This window comes from Vidua chalybeata, chromosome 24, assembly GCF_026979565.1.
Source record: "Vidua chalybeata isolate OUT-0048 chromosome 24, bVidCha1 merged haplotype, whole genome shotgun sequence".
In the NCBI taxonomy this organism is placed as follows: Eukaryota; Metazoa; Chordata; class Aves; order Passeriformes; family Viduidae; genus Vidua; species Vidua chalybeata.
The window spans coordinates 5,476,026-5,495,670 of NC_071553.1; the positions used below are offsets into that span (position 1 = coordinate 5,476,026).

Below are 19,645 nucleotides of genomic sequence, written 5' to 3' on the forward strand. Positions count from 1 at the left end.
TCACCCACTGCCCCTTCCTTTGTCCCCACAGACATCGATGAGTGCAGCATCAACCGGGGTGGCTGCAAATTCGGCTGCATCAACACTCCTGGCAGCTACCAGTGTACCTGTCCTGCTGGCTGCAAGCTGCACTGGAACAAGAAGGACTGTGTGGGTACGTCAGGCCAGGAGCCAGCACGGCTGCTGGAGGAGCTGGGGGCTTTGGGATGCCAGGCTGGGGTCCCTATGCTACACTCTGGCACCCTCTCCTCCCTGGTGACTCTCCCATGAGCTGGAGGATGCAGGGGTCCCTCGTGGGTCTCTGAGCTGTGCCAGCCATGGGCATCTCTGATTGTCATCACCAGCTGGTGCTTGTCCCTTGGAGCTGGTGAAGTGCCTGCCAGGTTCGGTGCCACCACGGGCCACCCTCACCTGCAACAAGATGGGCAAGAAGGACAGCTGTGCCCTTTCCTGCACCTCCAAGGCCCGATTTCTGCCAGGTACCAGTGCTAGTGCCACCACCAGCATGAGCAGGGGGGTCCCCATTTCCCTGCATGGCCCAAACTGAGGGGAGAAGAGTGGCTACACAGCCAGAGTGCAGTGGCTGAGGGAGGGAGGGAGGTTGTTGCTTAGGAGGGCTCATTGTTGGGTGTAGATCCATGGGACAGGTCGCTGGTGTAGGATCTCTGTGGCAGGGTGCTGGGCATCATCCCCCCACAGCACAGCCGTGTCTGCCTGCATCACCCTGGCAGAGCCAACTCCCCTTGCTCCCTCACAGAGTCCGACAGCAGCTACACCGTGAGCTGTGGGACCCCCGTCCTGCGGCAGGGTGGCCAGCACAGACCCACCAACAGCAGCCAGCAGTGCCTCGGTAAGGGGGCTCCTGGGGTGCCCAGGGCTGCCACCAGCCTGGCTGGGCCATGCCAGGTTGCTGAGCACCCGCCTGTTCTTTCAGAGACTGTGGCTGCGCCGGTCAAGCAGAAAGCCTCCTTCAAGATCAAGGATGCCAAGTGCCACCTGCACCCCCGGACCAAGGGCAAGCAGGAGGAGGCTGGGAAGGCCGGGGCGCAAGGTGAGGTGTGATGGTGGGGAGGTGGAAGGTGCCTGTGCCCCAGCAGGGATGGGGTGCTGACCTGTCCCCCACGTGCAGGTGGCTCGGCACCGTGCTCTGACTGCCAGGTCACCTTCGTCAACCTCAAGTGCGACTCTTCCAAGAAGGGGAAGGGGCGCCGGGCTCGCAACTCCCCCAACAAAGAGGTGACACGCATCACGCTGGAGTTCGAGGCGGAGATCAAGCCTGAGGAGATCACAGGTGGGAACAGCACTGGCCTGACCCCTCCTGGGTGCAGGCACAGGTGGTGGGACCAGGGACACGACACCATCCCCATGCAGCAAGGAGAGATAAACCAGTTCTCATCTTGCACCGCATTGGCACGTGCTGGGTAGCACTTGCAGCTGAGCATTTGAGGGATGGTTTTAATGCTTCTGGGCTTCCTTCTCCCCCCCTCCCTTCTTACTGCATCTCTGTTTCCTCCTGTACCCCCCTCTGCACCACCCAGCCAGCTGCAACTTGCACTGCCTGCGACAGAGAGTGGAGAAAAAGCTGAAGTCGGCCATCAAAGCCCTGAAGAAATCCATCAACCAGGAGCGGTTCCTGCTGCGCTTCTCAGGGATGGAGTACGAGGTGGCCCGGAAGCTGAGCGTGGCCCCGGAGCGGCAGGAGAGCTGTGGGCCGGGCCAGCAGCGCCTGGCCAGCAAGTGTGGTAAGGAGCGTGGTGGGGTGACGAGGGGACCCGGCGGGGACAGCCCCCACAGCATCACCGACGTCCCCCCCGGCTCTCAGTCAGCTGCTCGCAGGGAACCTATTACCACGGGCAGACGGAGCAGTGCGTGCCCTGCCCCCCCGGCACCTACCAGGAGAAGGAGGGGCAGCTCTCCTGTGACCTGTGTCCCCGCGGCGACACCTTCGGGCCCATAGGAGCCACCAACATCACCGGCTGCACCGGTAAGGAGGGCGCAGGTGAGGCTCGAGGCACACTCAGGGGATCTTCATGGCTGCAAACTCAGCCATTAGCCAGCAGACAGGAAAGCCTTGAGCATCCCCAGGGCTCACAGGAGTTCCTGGTTTGGCTGTTTATTATTTAGACGGGACCCCAGGAAGGGCAGCACTTGCTCTGGGTGTACTGGTGCTGCCGAGGCTGAGAGGGAAGAAGATCTGGGTATGGGGCAAAAAAGCCCCAGGCATGTGGGGTACCAGGACTGAACAATTCCTGTTCCTGCAGGTCAGTGTCCCCCTGGCCAGCACTCTGCTGATGGCTTCAAGCCCTGCCAGCCGTGTCCCCGTGGGTCCTACCAGCCCGAGGTGGGACGGGCGCTCTGCTTCCCCTGCGGCGGGGGGCTGACCACCCGCCACGAGGGAGCCCTCTCCTTCCAGGACTGCGACACCAAAGGTAGGTCAGAGCTGGTCCCCAGGAAGGGGCCACCCCGCAGGGCTGTGCCAGCAGCTGACACAGCCCCCTGTGCTCCCTGACCCCCCAGTGCAGTGCTCCCCTGGGCACTACTACAACACGAGCGTCCACCGCTGCATCCGCTGCGCCGTGGGCACCTACCAGCCCGATTTCCGGCAGAATTACTGCATCTCCTGCCCTGGCAACACCACCACCGACTTCGACGGCTCCACCTCGGTGTCCCAGTGCAAAAGTAGGCAGGCTGGGGTGCAACAGAACGGGGGGACAGGTGTGGGGTCCTCCTTCAAAAGTATTTAAAAGTCCTGCAGAGTTTGGGGTCATTTCAGTGCTTTGTGCATGCAGGCAGACATGGGGGGTTGGCTAATGGGACGCTGCCCCTCTTGCCCAGCAAACCACCCCCAGTGGAACACTCCCCACCAGTGCCCCCATGCCGCTGGTTCCCAGTTGAACTGGTCTGCCTGCCTTGCAGACCGGCAGTGTGGAGGGGAGCTGGGTGAGTACACGGGCTACATCGAGTCCCCCAACTACCCGGGGAATTACCCCGCCAACATCGAGTGCACCTGGAACATCAACCCCCCGCCCAAGCGCAAGATCCTCATCGTGGTGCCGGAGATCTTCCTCCCCTCCGAGGACGAGTGCGGCGACGTCTTGGTCATGCGGAAAAACTGTAGGTAACCGAGCGGGCCGCGGTGCTCAGGGGAGGAGAAAAAGGTTGGGGTTTGGCAGAGCTGCCTTGTGCAAAGGGAGAAAGGCACATCCCCCAGCAGCAGGAGGGGAATTTTGGGGATAGGGTGAGTGGGGAGATGAGCATCACGCTGCCATCCGGTGTCTTGCTGGATCTCCAGGGGATGTGCATGGGCTGGGCTGTGCACCTGAGCCTCAGCCTTCATTTTGGGGGTTAGAGGCCCCAAATCTGGTTCTTTCCAGAGCAAGGAAGGAATAGCAGTCCCTGGTATGTAACATGAGGGTTAGGGGGGACTCAGCCTTGCCCAGCACGGATAATTCCCATCCCTGATGCCACCCTTGACTCAGTAAGGCTGGAGGTAGCTCCGCTGATGGGCAACCAGCATCCTGTGTCCCCTTGCTGTTCCCTGCAGCCTCCCCATCCTCCATCACCACCTATGAGACCTGCCAGACCTACGAGAGGCCCATCGCCTTCACCGCCCGCTCCCGGAAGCTCTGGATCAACTTCAAAACCAGCGAAGCCAACAGCGCTCGCGGCTTCCAGATCCCCTATGTCACCTACGACGGTGAGCACAGGGCACGGGGAGATGCCATCCCAGCACGCTGATGCTTTTCCCCACCACAGTTTGGGACCCAGGTTGCCCCCAGTTCACACTTCCCATGTGTTTGGGGGGAGTGGACTGAAGGATGGAGGCCAGAGGTTTGAGGACAAGTGGCAGCTCATGCCGTGTGTATTTTGGCAGAGGACTACGAGCAGCTGGTGGAGGACATCGTGCGGGATGGAAGGCTCTACGCCTCCGAGAACCACCAGGAGATCCTCAAGGTGAGCGTGTGCCCCCAGGTCTGTGTTACCCAGGAATGTGGGGGATGCAGGAGCATCCTTCCTTTCGAGGATGCCTCCTGCTCTCCTTGCACTTGGGGCTTCAGGGGAGCACAGGGGGGATGCTGAACCTCCCTCTGGCTCGGCTTCCCTGCAGGACAAGAAGCTCATCAAAGCTTTCTTCGACGTGCTGGCACACCCCCAGAACTACTTCAAGTACACAGAGAAGCACAAGGAGATGTTGCCCCGCTCCTTCATCAAACTCCTGCGCTCCAAAGTCTCCAGCTTCCTCCGGCCTTACAAATAGCCCCCCGCCGCCCCGGGCCGCCCCGCAGCCAAGGAAACCCTCTTCTCCCTTCCTTCTCCTTTCTGATTTTTCCTTCCTCCGCCTGGCTCCGGCAGGATCGCCACTGCTCGCCCCGCAGACGTCCCCCCACGATTTCCCTGCCGCTCCCTGCAGAGCTGCGCTCCCAGCCGGGGGCACGCTCCGGTCTCATCCAGCGGCGGTGAAGCCGCTCCTCTCTTCCGAAGCAGCTTCTTCGAAGGTTTTAGGAAACTGAAGTAGTGGTCCTTTCGCTGTCCCGTGTCCTCCCTTTGGTTTCCTTTACGCCAGGTCCGTCCCCGTTCCCTGGTGCCAGCAGCAGCCCAGGACAGTGTGGGGGGTCCTTGTCTCTGCAGCCCCGCGGAGCCCTCGCGGAGGAGCGCAGGAGGTGACGCCGTGTCCACCGCAGCGCCGGGCCCCGGCTACCGGCGCCGCTTTGCAGAGGTCGGGGGGGGGAAAAGAACTGACAAAGCCGACTTGATGAGAAAGGAAATGCGAAGGAGTGATGGCAAAGCCCACCAGCGCAGCACCGTGGTGGCTCTGGCCCGCTGGAGAGCCGTGCTGGTGCTGGGAGGGAAGCACAGCCAAGCCACGTTCCCGGAGAACAATGTCTGGCTGCACGGGAGAAAACAGGGAGCAAAGGAGATGGACTTTCAGCCGGGTTCGATTTTTTTTTTCTTCCCCCCCTGCCCCCCCCACACCCCAGACACTTGTGCCAAGAAACCAGACTTTGTTACAAGCTCTGCCAAAGAGTAACTCGGAAAAGCAAGCTTTGAGAAGAGCAGGAGTTAATGTTTGTGCACTAGGATATCCTCCTTTCTACCTTTTTCATATGTATTAAGTGCAATCATTTGAGTCTTCCTTATATTATTTAGAGGGAAGTTTGTTTTGTTTTTTGTTTTTTGTTTTTTTTTCTACTAGAAACGACAATATTTATAACTGCCTGAGAAATGAGAATGTGTGTTTGCAAGAAAACAAAAACCACCCACCCAGAGCGAGCCGGGCCCTGGGCTGCGCTGACCAGCGCGATGGCATCTTCAGGCCTTTTCTGCCACATTTGTCCCCGATAAAAGCCCCTCTCTGGGGGGAGATGGTGCCTCTTCTGCTCGGTGCAATGGGGTGAGTTTTCGCAGGGAGTTGGAGGTGTCTTGGTTCATCCATGGGGGGTGGAGTTGGTCCTGTCAGACTGATCCACCACAGTTTGGGTGTTGTTCCAGCCCCGTTGAGGGGGCATCAAAACTCAGCCCTGGCACCTGCTTGTTGCAAACTGATTTGCTTCCCTGCAGGGGCTCAGGGGTGAGCCAACACCTGCTGAGGACAGGTCTGGGGGGCACGCTGGGTGGAGAGAGGAGCTGCCCTCCACTCAGCCCCGAAATCTCCCCCCCAGATACAGCAATCCCCCTGTGCAGAGCCACCCTCACAGACCTGGGGAGGTTTTGTGAGTCCCACCAGCCATTTTTGGCCCCATCCCTGTGTGTTCTCACCCTGCAGGGATGCTGTGGGAGTCCCTCCCAAGGGAGTGGGGTGCAAATCCCAGGGAAGACCCATCCTGCCACCCCTTGTTTCACTGCATCTGCCTCCCCCAGACAGGCTCAGCTGGGGACAATGGCCAGGTGGACACCACTGGTGGCTTTGTCCCCCCAGCATCTTCATGTGGACAGACAGGACTCCCAGGGACAGGCAACCGCTACCACCACTCAGCCCTCCTCCTCCTCCCCATGCCTCCCTACTTTTCCAGCCCTGCTGCCAGCTCTCAGCTGTCATCCTCTCCCCACCTTCATCCTCATCTTCATCCTCTCAAAGACCTGAAGCTGCCAGGACTAAACATGATCGACCTGCCGGTAGCTCTGCCAGTGGCAGGTCCCTTCCCATCACTGTCCCCACTTGCTCTTCACTGTCCCTTTGCCCACACCTGAGCCCAGCCCTGCTTTTAACAAACCAATTATTTATTGCTCTGTGTGTCCCACTGGGTCCATCTTTCCTGCATCTGGGGGAAGCAGCTGCTCATCCCTGCTTTCCCTCCTTGGACCCCACACTGCTCCAGCACCCCAAGAGCCTCTCCCAGGCTCTGTGAGGGGCTGCAGGCGGGCTGAGCACTGCCACAGGGGCTGAGGTTTGTCCCCAAGATGCGTCGGTTGGAAAAGTCTCTCCTGATTCATCCCAGCTGTGGATTTTCCCCTCCTGCCGCCGGCTCCCAGCCTGTTTGGAAGCTCCACATCTGTGGGCTGAGCTGTTTGTCACTTGGTCGCTGTCTGAAAGCAGCTGCTTTAATGCACAAAAGCTGCTGTAGGGATCTGGAAAGGTCTTGTGGCTCTGGGACGCTGGCGCAGGCCAGTGACCTTTGAAAGGGTCCTTGGCATTTAGAAGGAAAAAAAAACCACCAGCAGCAAAAATAAAATCAGCCCAGGAATGACCAGTGTGGTGCCCTGGAGTGCCACAGCCCCTCCTGCCCACCGAGGTTCATTAACTTTGATTAACTCTGGCTCATCTGATGTCAGGTTACTGCCCAGCTGCCTTTGTGGGGTGTCCTGGCTGTCACCCGTGTCACCACACCAGCCACCTCTGCTTCCCTGTTGTGGAAGGATGAGGTGGGCAGCACATCCTCCTGGAACGGCCAAAGGCACCTGCAAATGGTGCTTCCCCCTTCTCCTTTCACCAAATAGCTCAAAAAAAGCCCCCAGAATTCCACAGGAGCCCAGCCCCACTCCTCACCCACCCCCCTCAGAATGGGTTTGAAAGGCTGAAACCCACATCAGCCACCTCGGGGATTAAGGTTTTGAAGCAGTCAAAAAAAAAATTAAGGGTTGTTGGGTTTTTTTTTTTTTTTTCATGGAGTATTTATATCTGCCTTTTGCAGCGGGCCAGGATTGCCATCTCCAGCAGAAACTATTAAAGTGATGAGCAAGATGTAGTTCATGAAGTTATTTGCACTTGATTAAAAGAAAAAAAAATTGTTATTTGAACTTTGTAAAAAGAAATGTTTGCATTTTGTATTGTCTTTTTTTAATTATTAAATGGAATTTCTTGGTGTTGTGTTGATCTTTCAAAAACTGGCTCTGATGCTTATTTTAAAGGTTTCTAACAGCAGGATCCAGAGCTATTTTCATTGTTTTGTTCCCTCAGATGCTGACAAGCTTTTCCAGGGCCCAAAGTATTTTTTCTCCCCCCAGAAGCTTGAACACTGCCCTTCCCTAAGCTCTCCAGTCCCTGCACAATGTCTTTATTTACGCACATTATTTAAATGCAACAAATTTCATTTTTAGCTGAGAACACGGAGTTAGACAGACTGGCTCAGAGGGAAGAGGGGATGGGAAACACCCTCTACCTCAGCCCCAGCCCCTTTGCTGGGCTGCAGCTCTGTCCTTCAGCACCCCTGGACTTACAGACAATGGTGCAGGAGCTGCACCTGGGCAGGTGTGGGCTGTGAGGGGCATTTAAACCCTTCTGCTGCCCCTCACCAGCCCTTCCAGACGGGGCTGGGCTTTGCACAGGACTCAGGTGAGCTCTGCACCAGGCAAAGGGGACACAGGGGGATCTGGGGGCCACAGCCCCACTGCTGAACCTGCACCTGCTGGGACACCTCTGCTCTGGGGGAGAGTGGAGTCCTTCCCTCTCCCTCTGAATGCAGGGAGGATGAGGCTCCTTCCCTCAAAAGCTCCAACATCCCACTTGGAATTCAGCTCTCTCCCAACTCAACACAGCATCTGAGCTTTCCTCAGGAGGAAGGGAGCAGTTCTTTGGCAAACCCTCCCCAAGGAGCTCTGGAGGAACAGAACCACACTCAGCCGTGGGTGTCTGCAGAGTTTATTGCTGCCCCCCTTAGTAGAGGCGCTGGGGTTTCCCCATGGTGCTCTTGATGTACAGAGCTCGCACGTTCTGCCAGTTCTTCTTCAGCAGCGACACCAGGAAGTTGATGGCCAGGTGGATGTTGTAGACGAGCTCGTCCTCTGTCATCTTCACGTGACCCACAGCCACAGCCAGACAGAGCACCTGGGGACAGACACAGGTACAGCTTTCACAGGCAAAGCAAAGGTGACGAGAGCTGACCCACTCATCGGGGCATTGGGCTGTCCCGTGGTCTGGATGTGCTCACACCAGCTTCACTTTCTGCCTCTGGGGCCAGCCCCCAGCCCTCCCTGCACTGTGGCAGAGGCCAGGCCTCCTCTCAGAGCAGCCTGGAAGTCAATGCTCCCACAGGCTGGAGGCAAAAGGATTTATGAGTGAGCCAACAGGCCAAGTGTCAGGACATCATTAGCTCAGCTATTCTAAATGCTCAAGCATTTGCAAAGTCTCACATCTGCTGTGGCCTCTCAGATGTGCCCCCAGGATCCCCAGAGAGCTGCTCCCAAGTTCACTTGGACAGAGTCAAGTCCCAAATTCACCCTCAGCAAAGCCCCACTCATGCTCAGCCCCCCAGGGACACGCCTGGCCAGGTCCCACCCCATGAGCAGCACCCACGTGCTGGGAGCAGCATTAATTGCACGGGATTGTGCTCGGCACTGAAGCATCCAATCCTCCCCTCATCATCTGCTCCGAGATCCATCAACCACAGTTAAATTACTCCTCCTTTCTGGCTGGCCACGGAACACTCCAGGTACCATCTCCCCTTGCTGGAGAGAACCAGCCACAGCCTCAGAACACTCGAGGGACACCTACAGCCCAACCCAGAGATGGCAGAGACACAGAACAACCCCCAGGCACACAACTGAAGCCGTGCTTTACCTTCTTCATCTGAAACTTGATGGTCGACTTGACCTCATCCACCTTGGCCACCAGGTTCTCGTTGTGGGTGAGCAGAGAAGGGAATTTCCCAGCTTTGTTGAGGCCCGGGCCCAGGATTCGAGGAATTTGCTTGATCAAGGACTCAGAGGCCAGGAAGGCATCGTACTTCTTAGCTGCAAGGAGACAAGCAGAGGGCTAAGGATGGGCTCTGCTCCCAGGAGGGACTCAGCTGAGAACATGCAACTCCCAGGGTCCCACCAGAACTGGAGCTGGTTTTGCCAACAATCTCTGAGGAACGACTGTCACAGCAGCCAGGCCCCAGCCCCACTCAACACACTGACTCCAAATCCTGTTCCCTGAAGGAACTGTCCTTTGCTGAGCCCCAGGTGACACTGAACTCCAAGCTCTGCAACAGCCTGTGCACACCAGGACGAATGAGGCAGAGGATCCATCTAGGAGAGGCTTAGCCAACAATCACCTAACAGCAGTAGTGCCACGGCCCGTTAGGGACTGAGGGGCGAGCTCCTGTCTGCCTGAGGAATGCACAAGAGGGACTCCGGAGTTCTCAGGAAGGGAAGGATTTTCTCTCCAGCCAAAAGGAAATGAGTGCATTTCATTCTGTTCACACAAGAACTGCAGGTCTAAAGCACCTCTAGCACTTCTCAGCTTTTGCTGCCCTCCAGCTCCCCGACCAGGAGATTGAGGGACACAGCAAAGGGTGAAACTGTTGACAGGGACATTTTCTGTCTCTCTGCTTTCCTTGGACAACCAGCCCCGTTCCTGCAGTATTGACCTGTCAAACCTGCACTGCAAACAGCCTGGCAGCTTTTCTGAACAGCTTTTGGGCAGATTTTGGTACCGGGGCTGACTCTGCTCAGCTTTTCAGCTCTGCAACTAACCATGGCATGGAAATCTGAGCACAGGGAAAAGCCTTATGGACACTCACCCAGCTTCTTCACCAGCTTCTTATTTTTGTTGAGCTTCTTCAGAGCTTCTATGTCCATGTGAGGAATGTCGACTGCTTTGGCCTCATCGCAGTGCTGCTGGTCCCCCAGCAGACAGACCGAGAATTTGGGCCGTGGCGTCGACTTCAACCTGGGGAGGGAAGGTCCGAGTCAGCGACCGGCCAGCAGCACCCGCGTGTCCACGGAGCCAGCACGGAGACACCTTACCGCAGCACGGGGCATCCTGCACAGCCGCTCACCTGCCGTCCCCAGCAGGCCGGTGGGGACAGCCCGGGGGCTGCCGCACCTCCCCTCATGTTTTAAGACCCAGGGTGAGGGTCCGTCCGGCCGCCCCCACTGGGCCGGGGCGCGCCGGACTCCCCAAGCGGTTCGGCTCCGCAGCGGCCCCGAGCGGGACCGGGCAGGGCCGAAGGCTGGGTAGGAGCGAGAGGATGGCGAACCTGACGGTACCGGAGAACCGCTTGTCCTTCTGCGGGTCATAGTTCTTGAGGCTGATCTGCAGCTCCACCGTCTCCACGAACCTGCGGGAGGCAGCGGGTGAGGCCTGGCCGGGCACGGAGGGGGGAAGGCCGAGGCCGGGGGTGACACGAACGGTCCCGCCGCGTCCGCGGCTCTTACTTGCGCTTCTTGGCACGGCTGCCGTGCAGCACCTCCTTCACCGCCTCGTACAGGGTGTCCCGGGACACTTTGCTGCTGCGGGGGGAAACGGCAGCGCGGGCTCAGGGCCGGCCCTGCCCGGGACGCGGCCTCGAGCCCGCCCCGGTACCCGCGCGTTCCCCCCGCCATCGACTCCGAGGATCGAGCCTCGCCGGCCGCCCGGACGGCCCCGCGACCCCCGCCGGGCGCGGATGGCGGCGGATGGGGCGGATGGCGGCGGATGGGGCGGATGGCGCGGAGCAGATGCTGAGCCGTACCCACCTCATGGCTGCGGCTGCTCGGACCGAAGGGGCGGAAGTGCCTCCGGCGAGGTATAAATAGCGGCGAGATCTCGCGAGACTCGAGCGCGCCGCGCGGCGCCATATTGCGAGCGGCGGCGAGCAGCACCGGGCCCCTCCCCGGCCGCCCGGTCGCGTCTCCTTCCTTGTTAAATAAACACCGGGGACCACTTTGCCCTCTCTCTCTCGGACCACCAGGACAGGAGTTCCTGCCTCGCTTCACAGCGTATCCCAGGAGCTGCCGGTTCAGGCCGGGCGCGGGCGGCGGGAAGCGGCGCCTCGTGCCTTCAGTGTTGGCACCGCGCACGCGCCGCCGGCTGCGCCCCCGCGCACCGGCCGCTGGGCGGCGCGCGCGGCCCGGCGCGGGCCGCCCCGGAACCTGTATGGCGGGCGGGAGGGAGCGCCGCCGCTGGGCGGGGTGGGCGGGGCCGGGCGCGGTGCACGCCGGGCCGGCGGCGGACCCGGGCCCGGCGGGTAGCTCAGGTCGGTGTGGAGGATGGGGGGGGGCGGCCATGGCGGCCGGGCCCGGAGCCGCCTCAGCCCCCGGGTACCGCGCTGGGGGGAGCCCCCCGTGTCCCCCGCCGCCCCCGGGCCCTGCCCTCCCCGCTGCCCCCCGTGCCACGGTTCTCTCGGGGGGACGGCGGTGCGAGGGCCGCCGCAGCAGCCCCGGGGCAGCGCCCAGGAGCCTCCGCCGGGTGCGGGGAGCGCGGGGCGAGGCGGCGGCGGGCGCGGACGGGGCGGTTTGCCTCGTTCCTGGACGTGAAGCGATCGGAGATTTGGCTGTCTCAGAGGTGGCTCAGGAAGGACGCGCTGTGGCGCCTTTGAAAGATAACCCATCAGCAGGGAGTCCCTTCAGCGAAACGTTCTTGCGGGGGTGTGCAGGCTTCAGCATCATTTGCTTAGAGCCTGAAATTCTGTCCCTCGGAAGGCTGGGAATTAGTCAGGAAAGGGAGGAGAGAAGGAGGAATAAAGCTCATCACCCTACCCCTGTCTCCTGCGGCACAGGACGTGCTCAGCCTGTAGGACCAGGATTTAAAGTACCTGGAAACCCTGCAGATCATTTGGAGGACGGGAAGGGCTCGAATGTGACCATTTGTACCGTCTCTAAGAAGAGTCTGAGAGTTCACTGGCGTGATAAGCTTTATTTCATATTTGGCTGTGGAATAGATTCTTATCCCTGCCTGCCTTTAGTGTGGGAAGGATGCAGCATTGTCCATTTTAATCCTTTATAACCTCAAAAGTCTTCTGAGGCCATTCAAGCCTTTCCTAGTGCGGAGAGATTAAAGGAGAAGGAGAAGCTAAGGGCAGAAATTGAAATGGAATTGTTCTTTTTACTTAAGGCTCGCAGCAAAGACGACGACCCCGTGTCCCACAGGCCCCTGGCTCTGGGCCCCAGTGCTCCCAGGCAGGATCCATGTGCGGGGAGTCGGGGCAGGATGGAGAGCCTGGGGCTGCCAGCAGCGACCCTTGGGGATGGCACCACGACCTACCTGCAGCAGGCTGCCAGAGGTAACAGAGCCTCGGGCTCTCAGGGCTGAGAGGCTCCTGCAGGCTCTGAAATTGGAGTCAGACTCACCAGAAGTGCCCCTCACGGCCTGGGAGCTGCCACTTCGCAGGGGCAGCTGGTGACTGTTGGATTTGCACTGAAGTCTGATGTGAAATAAAATACGAATCAAACCCGCCTCTGGTTTGGAAATGAAGCTGTGGAGATGGGAGAGCTGTTGCTGTAGAAAATAAAGGTGCTGTTCAGACCAGGGTTGCTGTGGACAGGGAGCTGGTGCTGTGGCCTGCAGGGCTCTGCTCCACCAAAACTTCCCCTGGGCTGAGCAGGTGGTTTTGCATCACTGGCGTGCACAGGGTTTGGTTCACAGCAGTGCTTTTCCTGCTCAAAGAGGTGCCAAATTCCACACCTGCCCTTCCTCTGGTGTTGCTGAGGTGCCCCTTTCTCCACCACCCACTGCTCCCAGGAAGAGGAGCACGCTGTTTGCCAGCCTGCAGAACAGGATGGAGGAGTTGTGCAGCTCCATGTCCTGGGGGTTGCTCTCCTGCTTTATTTTCTGTGCAAACTCACTGCAAAGTTTGTTACACGTGTGCAGCTGGACTGCCTTGGAACCACCAGGTTGTGTGACCCCCCTCTCAAACCTTATGCTCCAGGTGAAACCAGCCTGGATTCTCCACGTTCAGTGGGATGGAGCAATCTCCTCTCTGCACCAAATCTTTGGGTAACTAAGCCATGCTTCCAGGTTTGCACAGAGCCAGGCTTTGGCAGAGTTGAGCCTCTACAGCCCAACACTGGCAGCACTTTAGGCCCCTTTAGGTGCTGTAATTGTTTCCTAACAGTTGATCCTCTGCCAAAATAGTAGATAAATCTCCCAGCACTTGCTGATGCTGCTCAGCACACCCAGTTGATCTTTTCTTCCAACACAAGTGTAATTGCTTTCTCTGTATGCTTTGTCCTTCTGCTCCTTGGCACGAGGAGCTGTGAGGGGCAGCTCCTCAACAAGTGATGCCTGAGGGTCTTTGTCACGTGCCCTGTCCAGACAAGGGCAATGCCAGCATTTTTGGGAAGTCAAGTGTCTCTGTGGGGGAAAGCTGATCCCTAACAGCCTAGAAGTGACAATTTCTCCCTTTTGTGGCACTGTGGGACAGAGGGACTGGGCTCAACAGCTGATGGTATGCTTTAACTGTTCCAGGTGAAAAGCTGATTGAAGGGCAAGTCATTGAACTTGAAGATGGGACCACAGCTTATGTGCATCAGGTGACAGCTCAGAAAGGTGAGGAACACACATTGCCCTCTTTCTGTTTGGAAGGACACTGTCGGTGTGGCTGCAGCTCTCAGTGCTCCAACATTTGGGCTCCTCTGTCAGTTCCAGCTCTCAGAAGTCCATGTGAGCATAAGGTTTCTGTTGGGGTTTTCTTTCTTGTGGTTTTGAGGCTGAGTAAACAAGGACATTGCCTGCAAAGTCTTTAGCAATCTGATGAGAAGGTGAATTTGGTGGAGGTGGAGACAAATGTTTAAGTGTCATTTCACCTGTGGGCTCTCCACAAGCATTCCCCATGCTGAGTCCTCCAGGAAGGTGTGTGGATGTTTCTCTTTTCTTTTAGAGGCTGTGGCTTTTGAAGATGGGCAGCCAGTGGTGCTGGAGGATGGTAGCATGGCCTTCATACACAGCACAGCTAAAGGTAAAGCACTCCCTGCTCTTTCCCTGGCAGCTGGGGAGAAGCTGCTGAAATGTCTCAGATTTCCAAGGCTGGGGAGATGAAGCTCTCTTTTTCTGCCTCACAATGAGCTTTTTTTCAGCTGAGTTTTTTTCAGCTCTTTACCTGAATGTTTCCTCTTGCAGAGAGTTATGAGCCTGGCACATTCCAGGCTGTCCAGCTAGAGGATGGCTCCACTGCCTACATCCACCGTCCTGTCATCGTGGCACCTGGCAGCACCATCCTGGAAGTGCAGACAGAAACTGGGCTCCAGGAGTTGGCTGGGGAGGAGGAGGACGATGGCTTTGATGTGGACACCATGGATGCATTGCAGCAGTGTGGCAGGAAGGTGAGCATCTCTTGGCCTGAGTTTGTGCCCTCCCTTCAGCAGCGCTCGTGTGCATCTGTCTGTCAGCAGTGCCAGCTTTGGGAAAGAAACTGGACAGGGCTCCAGTGGGAGTGCCACTGCTGAGGGGTGCCTGGCAGCTGGGGACACAGGACGGGGCTGTTTGGTCCCGTGGGGTGCTGGGCCTGCCACCCTTAACCTGCTGCAGGCTCAGGTTTGGGAAGGGAAGAGAGCTGCTGTGATACAGCCTTTGGTGTGCCAGCAGTGGCTAAGCCATGGCCACTGCCCCCATGGTGACGAAGGCCTCAAAACCAAAGCAGCTTCAGACCCTGATGTGCTGTCACTGCAGTGCCCCTCCTCCACATCCCAGTACTGCCTTTGTCTCCCACCTCCATAGGGCTGTGGAGCAGGGGCTGTGTGCTGGCAGTGCTGAGCTGGGCACAGACCTTCCTGCTGTGGCAGGCCCAGCCCCTGCTCTCTGGGGAAGGGTGGGGTGGCACTGTGGCTGTCACTGCCTTCCTGCTCCACGCTGTGCAGGGACACACAAACAGTGCCTGTGCTTCTTCACTCACAGGGGTCTGATGAGGAAGGGGAGGGAGTGACAGACACCTGCCATGTGAAGAGTAAAGACTCCAGCAACATCTCTTCCCAGGTCTGAATTTTTCAGTGACTGGAACTAGGCCGAGCTCCTCTTTGCCAGTAATTATAAAAAAGTTGTGGCTTCTCTGCCGAGTTAGCAAATACTAACTGCATGTATCTCAAATGAGCTGACAAAGGGAGTTTTGTGTCTGAGAACCCCCAGTGACCTGGGGGGTGGGAGGGGGAAATGCAGGTTCCTAGAGCCCTGTCACCTGGGCTTCACCGTGTGGGTACAAGCTGTTTTGTAGGAACATGTTTTTGGAAGATAACTGCAGGACTGCATATGTATGGCAAGGAGGGAAGTATTTGTGTGGGCTTGGTGAAGCTGTGCTGGCTTGCTGGATTGATTCCAGTCCTTGTCCCAGCAGGATTTGCAGGAGGAGGAGGTGCAAAGCCACAGGAAGGGGCAGCAGGTCGGCAGCAGAGCTTTCCGCTGTGGGTACAAAGGCTGTGGCCGCCTCTACACCACTGCCCACCACCTCAAGGTAAAGCAGGTGACGTGGCATGTGCAGGCCAGACCAGTCCCAGGTAACACTGCCAGAGCAGAATGCCCCATTGTGTGCAGCTGAGTTATGTGCTGAGCTCCCCAAGTGACCCAGATGTGTCAATGGGCCAAGGTGAAATCCCACAGGGAACTTCAAATTCTCTCCACCAGCATTTTTCCACAGTTTTCCTTCTTCCTTCCCATGGATCTCATTTTAGGGACCTGTTCTTTCTTCCCAGGTACATGAACGTGCTCACACAGGTGACCGCCCATACACGTGTGACTTCCCAAGCTGTGGGAAAGCATTTGCTACAGGTAACAAATTTCTGCTTGGTGCAGATTTCATTTTCTGTCTAACTCAGTAGAGCACAATATCTAGAGCATCTAAAGGAAGGGAATCACAGCACGGGAGCCTGCTGTGACTTCACTGATTGTGGGCAGATAATGGTGGAAGCAAGGTTGGAAGTGGTTTTGGGGTTGGTTATTTCTTCCCTTCCAAGCTTTGCGGACACAACACAGACACTCAAGTACATGGACTGAGGGGTGGTACTCAGCTTGTCATGGTGTTTCCTTCTTAGTTGTGGTCTCTGTCCTGGACAGGATACGGTCTGAAGAGCCACGTGAGAACACACACAGGTGAGAAACCCTACAAGTGTCCAGAAGACATGTGTAGCAAAGCCTTCAAAACCTCCGGGGACCTGCAGAAACACATCCGCACGCACACAGGTGAGCAGCAGATGCGGGGGAAAAACTGCGCAGGGGACAGCCCAGAAAAGATCTCCAGGCACTCCAGGTGGCTGCATGGTGGCAGGTCTCACCCACAGCGCTCTGTCCATGCAGGTGAACGTCCCTTCAAGTGCCCCTTTGTGGGCTGTGGGCGCTCCTTTACCACGTCCAACATCCGCAAGGTTCACATCCGGACGCACACGGGCGAGCGGCCCTACATGTGTGCAGAGCCTGGCTGCGGCAGGGGCTTCACCAGCGCCACCAACTACAAGAACCACATGAGAATCCACACAGGTAGAAGGGAGCCAGCAGCAGGGAGATTGGTGGGGCTGGAATGGGCATTTCCAGGCTGAAAGTCGCAGGGGTGGATCTGGGAGTGGCCAGGGAGTTGGAGGAAATAGTGGGAATTGCTTCATTGGACTGATTATTGTTCCAGCAGTCTGTCTCCAGCTATTTGCTCTGGTGGGGAATCCCTCCCCAGAGCATGAGGAGGGTGAAGCTCAGCTCTGTGGCCTCTGCCCTAGGAGAGAAGCCATACCTGTGCACCGTGCCGGGCTGTGGGAAGCGCTTCACAGAGTACTCCAGCCTGTACAAGCACCACGTGGTGCACACGCACTGCAAGCCCTACACGTGCAGCAGCTGTGGCAAGACCTACCGCCAGACCTCCACGCTGGCCATGCACAAGCGCAGCAGCCACGGCGAGCTGGAGGCCACCGAGGAGAGCGAGCAGGCCCTCTACGAGCAGCAGCAGCTGGAGGGTGAGTAGCCACTCCCCCATCAAGGTGTGGCAAAGGGGAGGGAGGTGACAGCGAGAGCAGACACGGCCCTCTCAGACCCAAGTACGTGCCTCCCCATCGAAGCCAGATCCGTTGGAAGGTCCTTGCTGTAAGTCACAGGTTGGGAACAGGCCCCTGCCCGTTCTGTGGTACAGGGAGAGGTAAAGGTCCTTCTTGCCAGGCCAGCACTGGGCTGGTGTCATCATGGTCTTGTGCTCTTCTGTGCTAGCCCTTGAGACCACAGGCAGGTCCAGATCCAGGCACGTGCATTCACACCCTGATAATGCTGCTCTTCCCCTTCTCTGATCCAGCTGCTGCAGCTGCTGACAGAGGCTCTCCACTGACGAGTCAGCATATTGCTTTCCTGTCAGAGATGGAGGAAGATGAAGAAGAAGATTCTGTGCCTACACAAATCTCACTTATCTCTCAGGATGGGACAGAGCAGGTATGGATACAGACAAGCCTCCAGCATGTCAGTTGTTATCTGGAGTGAGATTCAGCCTCTACTCAGCCACGGTGTTCTTTGCAGGGTCTTTTTCCAGCATTTTTTTCAGGCCTTGGAGCTTCCTGGTCTCTTCCTGCCCTGAGGGCTCCCTCCTACAGCCTCATCCACTGCTGCAGTGTTGGTTTGGGGGGTCTCTGGCCCCGCTGCCCCCCCTTGCTGATGGGGTTTCTGGGTGTTTGTGTGGTGACTGGCAGCCCTTGCCTCCCTGCAGCTCCCCAGCTCTGCTGACCCAGGCTGGATTTGGAGATGTTTTGTCATCACTTGTATACAGCAGTACTTTTCTTGTACTTCCCTCCACCAGCTGCCCCTGTGCTGACTGGAAAAAACTTCCTCCTGTGGCACGGGGCAAGGGAAACAGCTGCCACCAGTGACCTGTTTCCTCTTAGCCTCAGATGCTCCTGCTGCTGCAATGCACAAAGCTGTCCCCATCGAGGCTTGAGACAAAAGGCTGAATGGGAAGGGGAGATGTGGTGGAAGGGGGACGGCTGAAGACCCAAGCTCTGAGTTCTCTGTTGTCAATTTTATCCATGGCACTGGGCAAAGTCCTTGGAGTTCTCTGCCTTGAGTCTTGCAGAGAGTGTTTCCTCCTTACCCAGACCCATGCATTGCTAAAGTCAGGAGGTGCCTAAGACTCCCTGAGCCTCTGCTGTCATCCCCAGGTCAGTCTGTCTCAGGAGGAGCTGCAGGCCCTGGGCAGTGCCATCGGCGTGGTGACGCACAGCGGGGTCCTCGCCGTGCCCGAGGGAGGGCTGGCAGGTGGTGACACTGGGGCCGTGACCGTGGCCAGCACTGATGGCACCGAGGCACAGGAGGTACAGACAAAGCTGGGAGCGTCCCTGCTTCCTCTGCTAGAAGAGAGCTGCACTTCTTTTTAAAACATGATTAACTGCACTTTTCCCAGGTGACCATAGTCGCTTCTGGGGCAGTGGTGTCAGGGGAGTCGGACGTCGCCCCGCTCTGTCATCAGCAGGTGGCATTGCTGGCCACCTCCCACGGCACCCACATTGCTGTGCAGGTACCACATGGCTCTTGCCACTGTCCCCTTCACTCCTGACCACTCACTGCCTGCCCTCTGGCCCTGCTGCATCGCTGCTTGCCCAGGGGGCTTGCTCCTTAATTCCCAGATGCCCTGTGTGCAGAGGACAACAGGGACATCCTGCTGGGATTGCAGAATGCTCCCTTGTAAACAGCCCTTCTGCATCTTGGCCCTGTCTGCCCTTCTGCTTCACACCTGTGTCACCCACCTGTGTCACCCCTCTGTCCTGCTGGGAGCCACCCTGAGCTGCCTTTTGGGGGTTCAGCACTCTCTCTCTCTCTCTCCCCATTCCCTCCCCCAGCTGGAAGAGCAGCAGAGCCTGGAGGAAGCTCTCAGCATGGCCACAGCAGTGATCCACTACGAGCCAGTGCCACCTGACACAGCCCTGCCTGAGAAGGGGAGCTGAGGCCAGCGGAGCAGCCGGGGCAGGGGAGTGGCAGCCCAGCCTGCCATGTGCAGGGTGGCAGGGCAGGGACAGTGTCTGAGCCAGTGCCAGCGTGTGCCCTGGGGCAGCACAGGCTGCTGGGGTGGCCTGTCTGAAGGGGAGGGAGGGCAGATACACTGGGCTGCTGCCTTCTCCTGGGCTCTGAGCAGCAGCCCTCTCTTCAGGGGCACTTCCTGCCTTCTCCCTTAAGGAATGGTCCAACAATTTTCCTTTCTTGACCACCCCTCCAGCTCAGGGGCAAGTGGGCAGCACATGCACAGAAGCAATAAAGGCCCATCAGAGCAAGCCCAGGCTGTCCTGAGCTCGGTATGGAGGGTGAGCAGTTCCTGCCACTGGAGCCAGCACTGGGATGGTTCCAACAGCAGTTCTCCCATCTCTTTGTCACACTTCCTTTTCAAGCAGGGCTTCCATGGCAGATTCCTTGGCTGTGGAGCAGAGCAGCCAGCACTTGCCAGGAGCTGAGCTAGATCTGGATGTAAATGCTGAGTTGAAATAAAAACAAATTTAAAATTTGTTTTTTAAAAGGACCCCTCTTCTCTTTGGTGGGAGAGAGGGTGGATGGTGGTGTTCAGCAGCTGTAAGAATTAAGGACATT

General features: G+C 57.8%; 3 protein-coding genes across 11 annotated transcripts in view; 2 read left to right on the top strand and 1 right to left on the bottom strand.

Annotated features, from left to right (window-relative positions):
• SCUBE3 (signal peptide, CUB domain and EGF like domain containing 3) overlaps window positions 1–7,294 on the top strand; it is a 31,734-nt gene extending 24,440 nt beyond the window's left edge. The window contains exons 11-24 of one of the 2 annotated variants that reach the window (XR_008434782.1): window positions 32–154; window positions 345–479; window positions 758–850; window positions 935–1,051; window positions 1,130–1,291; window positions 1,539–1,742; window positions 1,823–1,984; window positions 2,262–2,429; window positions 2,518–2,679; window positions 2,917–3,114; window positions 3,545–3,697; window positions 3,875–3,954; window positions 4,109–5,392; window positions 7,131–7,294. Coding sequence is in view for 1 of the 2 variants with exons in the window: in XM_053964175.1 (XP_053820150.1) it covers window positions 32–154; window positions 345–479; window positions 758–850; window positions 935–1,051; window positions 1,130–1,291; window positions 1,539–1,742; window positions 1,823–1,984; window positions 2,262–2,429; window positions 2,518–2,679; window positions 2,917–3,114; window positions 3,545–3,697; window positions 3,875–3,954; window positions 4,109–4,258 (1,907 nt within the window). In the remaining variant the exon portion in view is untranslated. Of the gene's footprint in view, window positions 1–31; window positions 155–344; window positions 480–757; window positions 851–934; window positions 1,052–1,129; window positions 1,292–1,538; window positions 1,743–1,822; window positions 1,985–2,261; window positions 2,430–2,517; window positions 2,680–2,916; window positions 3,115–3,544; window positions 3,698–3,874; window positions 3,955–4,108 lie in introns of both variants that reach the window. The other variant, XM_053964175.1, reaches the window with a different exon arrangement.
• Window positions 7,295–8,061: 767 nt separating this feature from the next.
• Window positions 8,062–10,973, bottom strand: RPL10A (ribosomal protein L10a). Of its 2 annotated transcripts, XM_053964185.1 has the most exons (6): window positions 10,879–10,973; window positions 10,579–10,653; window positions 10,401–10,481; window positions 9,942–10,090; window positions 8,996–9,168; window positions 8,062–8,263 (listed from the first exon to the last, which is right to left on the bottom strand). In XM_053964185.1, the coding sequence occupies exons 1-6, from the start codon at window positions 10,881–10,883 to the stop codon at window positions 8,093–8,095; spliced, it is 654 nt and encodes a 217-aa protein (XP_053820160.1). In that variant the 5' UTR covers window positions 10,884–10,973; the 3' UTR covers window positions 8,062–8,092. The 2 variants fall into 2 exon arrangements, with proteins under 2 accessions (XP_053820160.1, XP_053820161.1); XM_053964186.1 differs by lacking the exons at window positions 10,401–10,481; window positions 10,579–10,653; window positions 10,879–10,973 and adding an exon at window positions 10,168–10,373.
• Window positions 10,974–11,324: 351 nt separating this feature from the next.
• ZNF76 (zinc finger protein 76) lies at window positions 11,325–19,574 on the top strand. Of its 7 annotated transcripts, none has more exons than XM_053964180.1 (15): window positions 11,325–11,378; window positions 12,236–12,404; window positions 13,589–13,669; window positions 14,001–14,078; window positions 14,240–14,442; window positions 15,014–15,091; window positions 15,447–15,563; window positions 15,802–15,877; window positions 16,163–16,288; window positions 16,403–16,582; window positions 16,813–17,046; window positions 17,376–17,509; window positions 18,229–18,381; window positions 18,471–18,584; window positions 18,907–19,574. In XM_053964180.1, exons 2-15 carry the CDS (start codon window positions 12,332–12,334, stop codon window positions 19,009–19,011), a joined length of 1,752 nt encoding a protein of 583 aa, XP_053820155.1. In that variant the 5' UTR covers window positions 11,325–11,378; window positions 12,236–12,331; the 3' UTR covers window positions 19,012–19,574. The 7 variants fall into 7 exon arrangements, with proteins under 7 accessions (XP_053820155.1, XP_053820158.1, XP_053820159.1 ...); XM_053964183.1 differs by lacking the exon at window positions 11,325–11,378 and adding an exon at window positions 11,402–11,442; XM_053964184.1 differs by lacking the exon at window positions 11,325–11,378 and adding an exon at window positions 11,451–11,590.
• The last annotated feature ends 71 nt before the right edge of the window (window positions 19,575–19,645 follow it).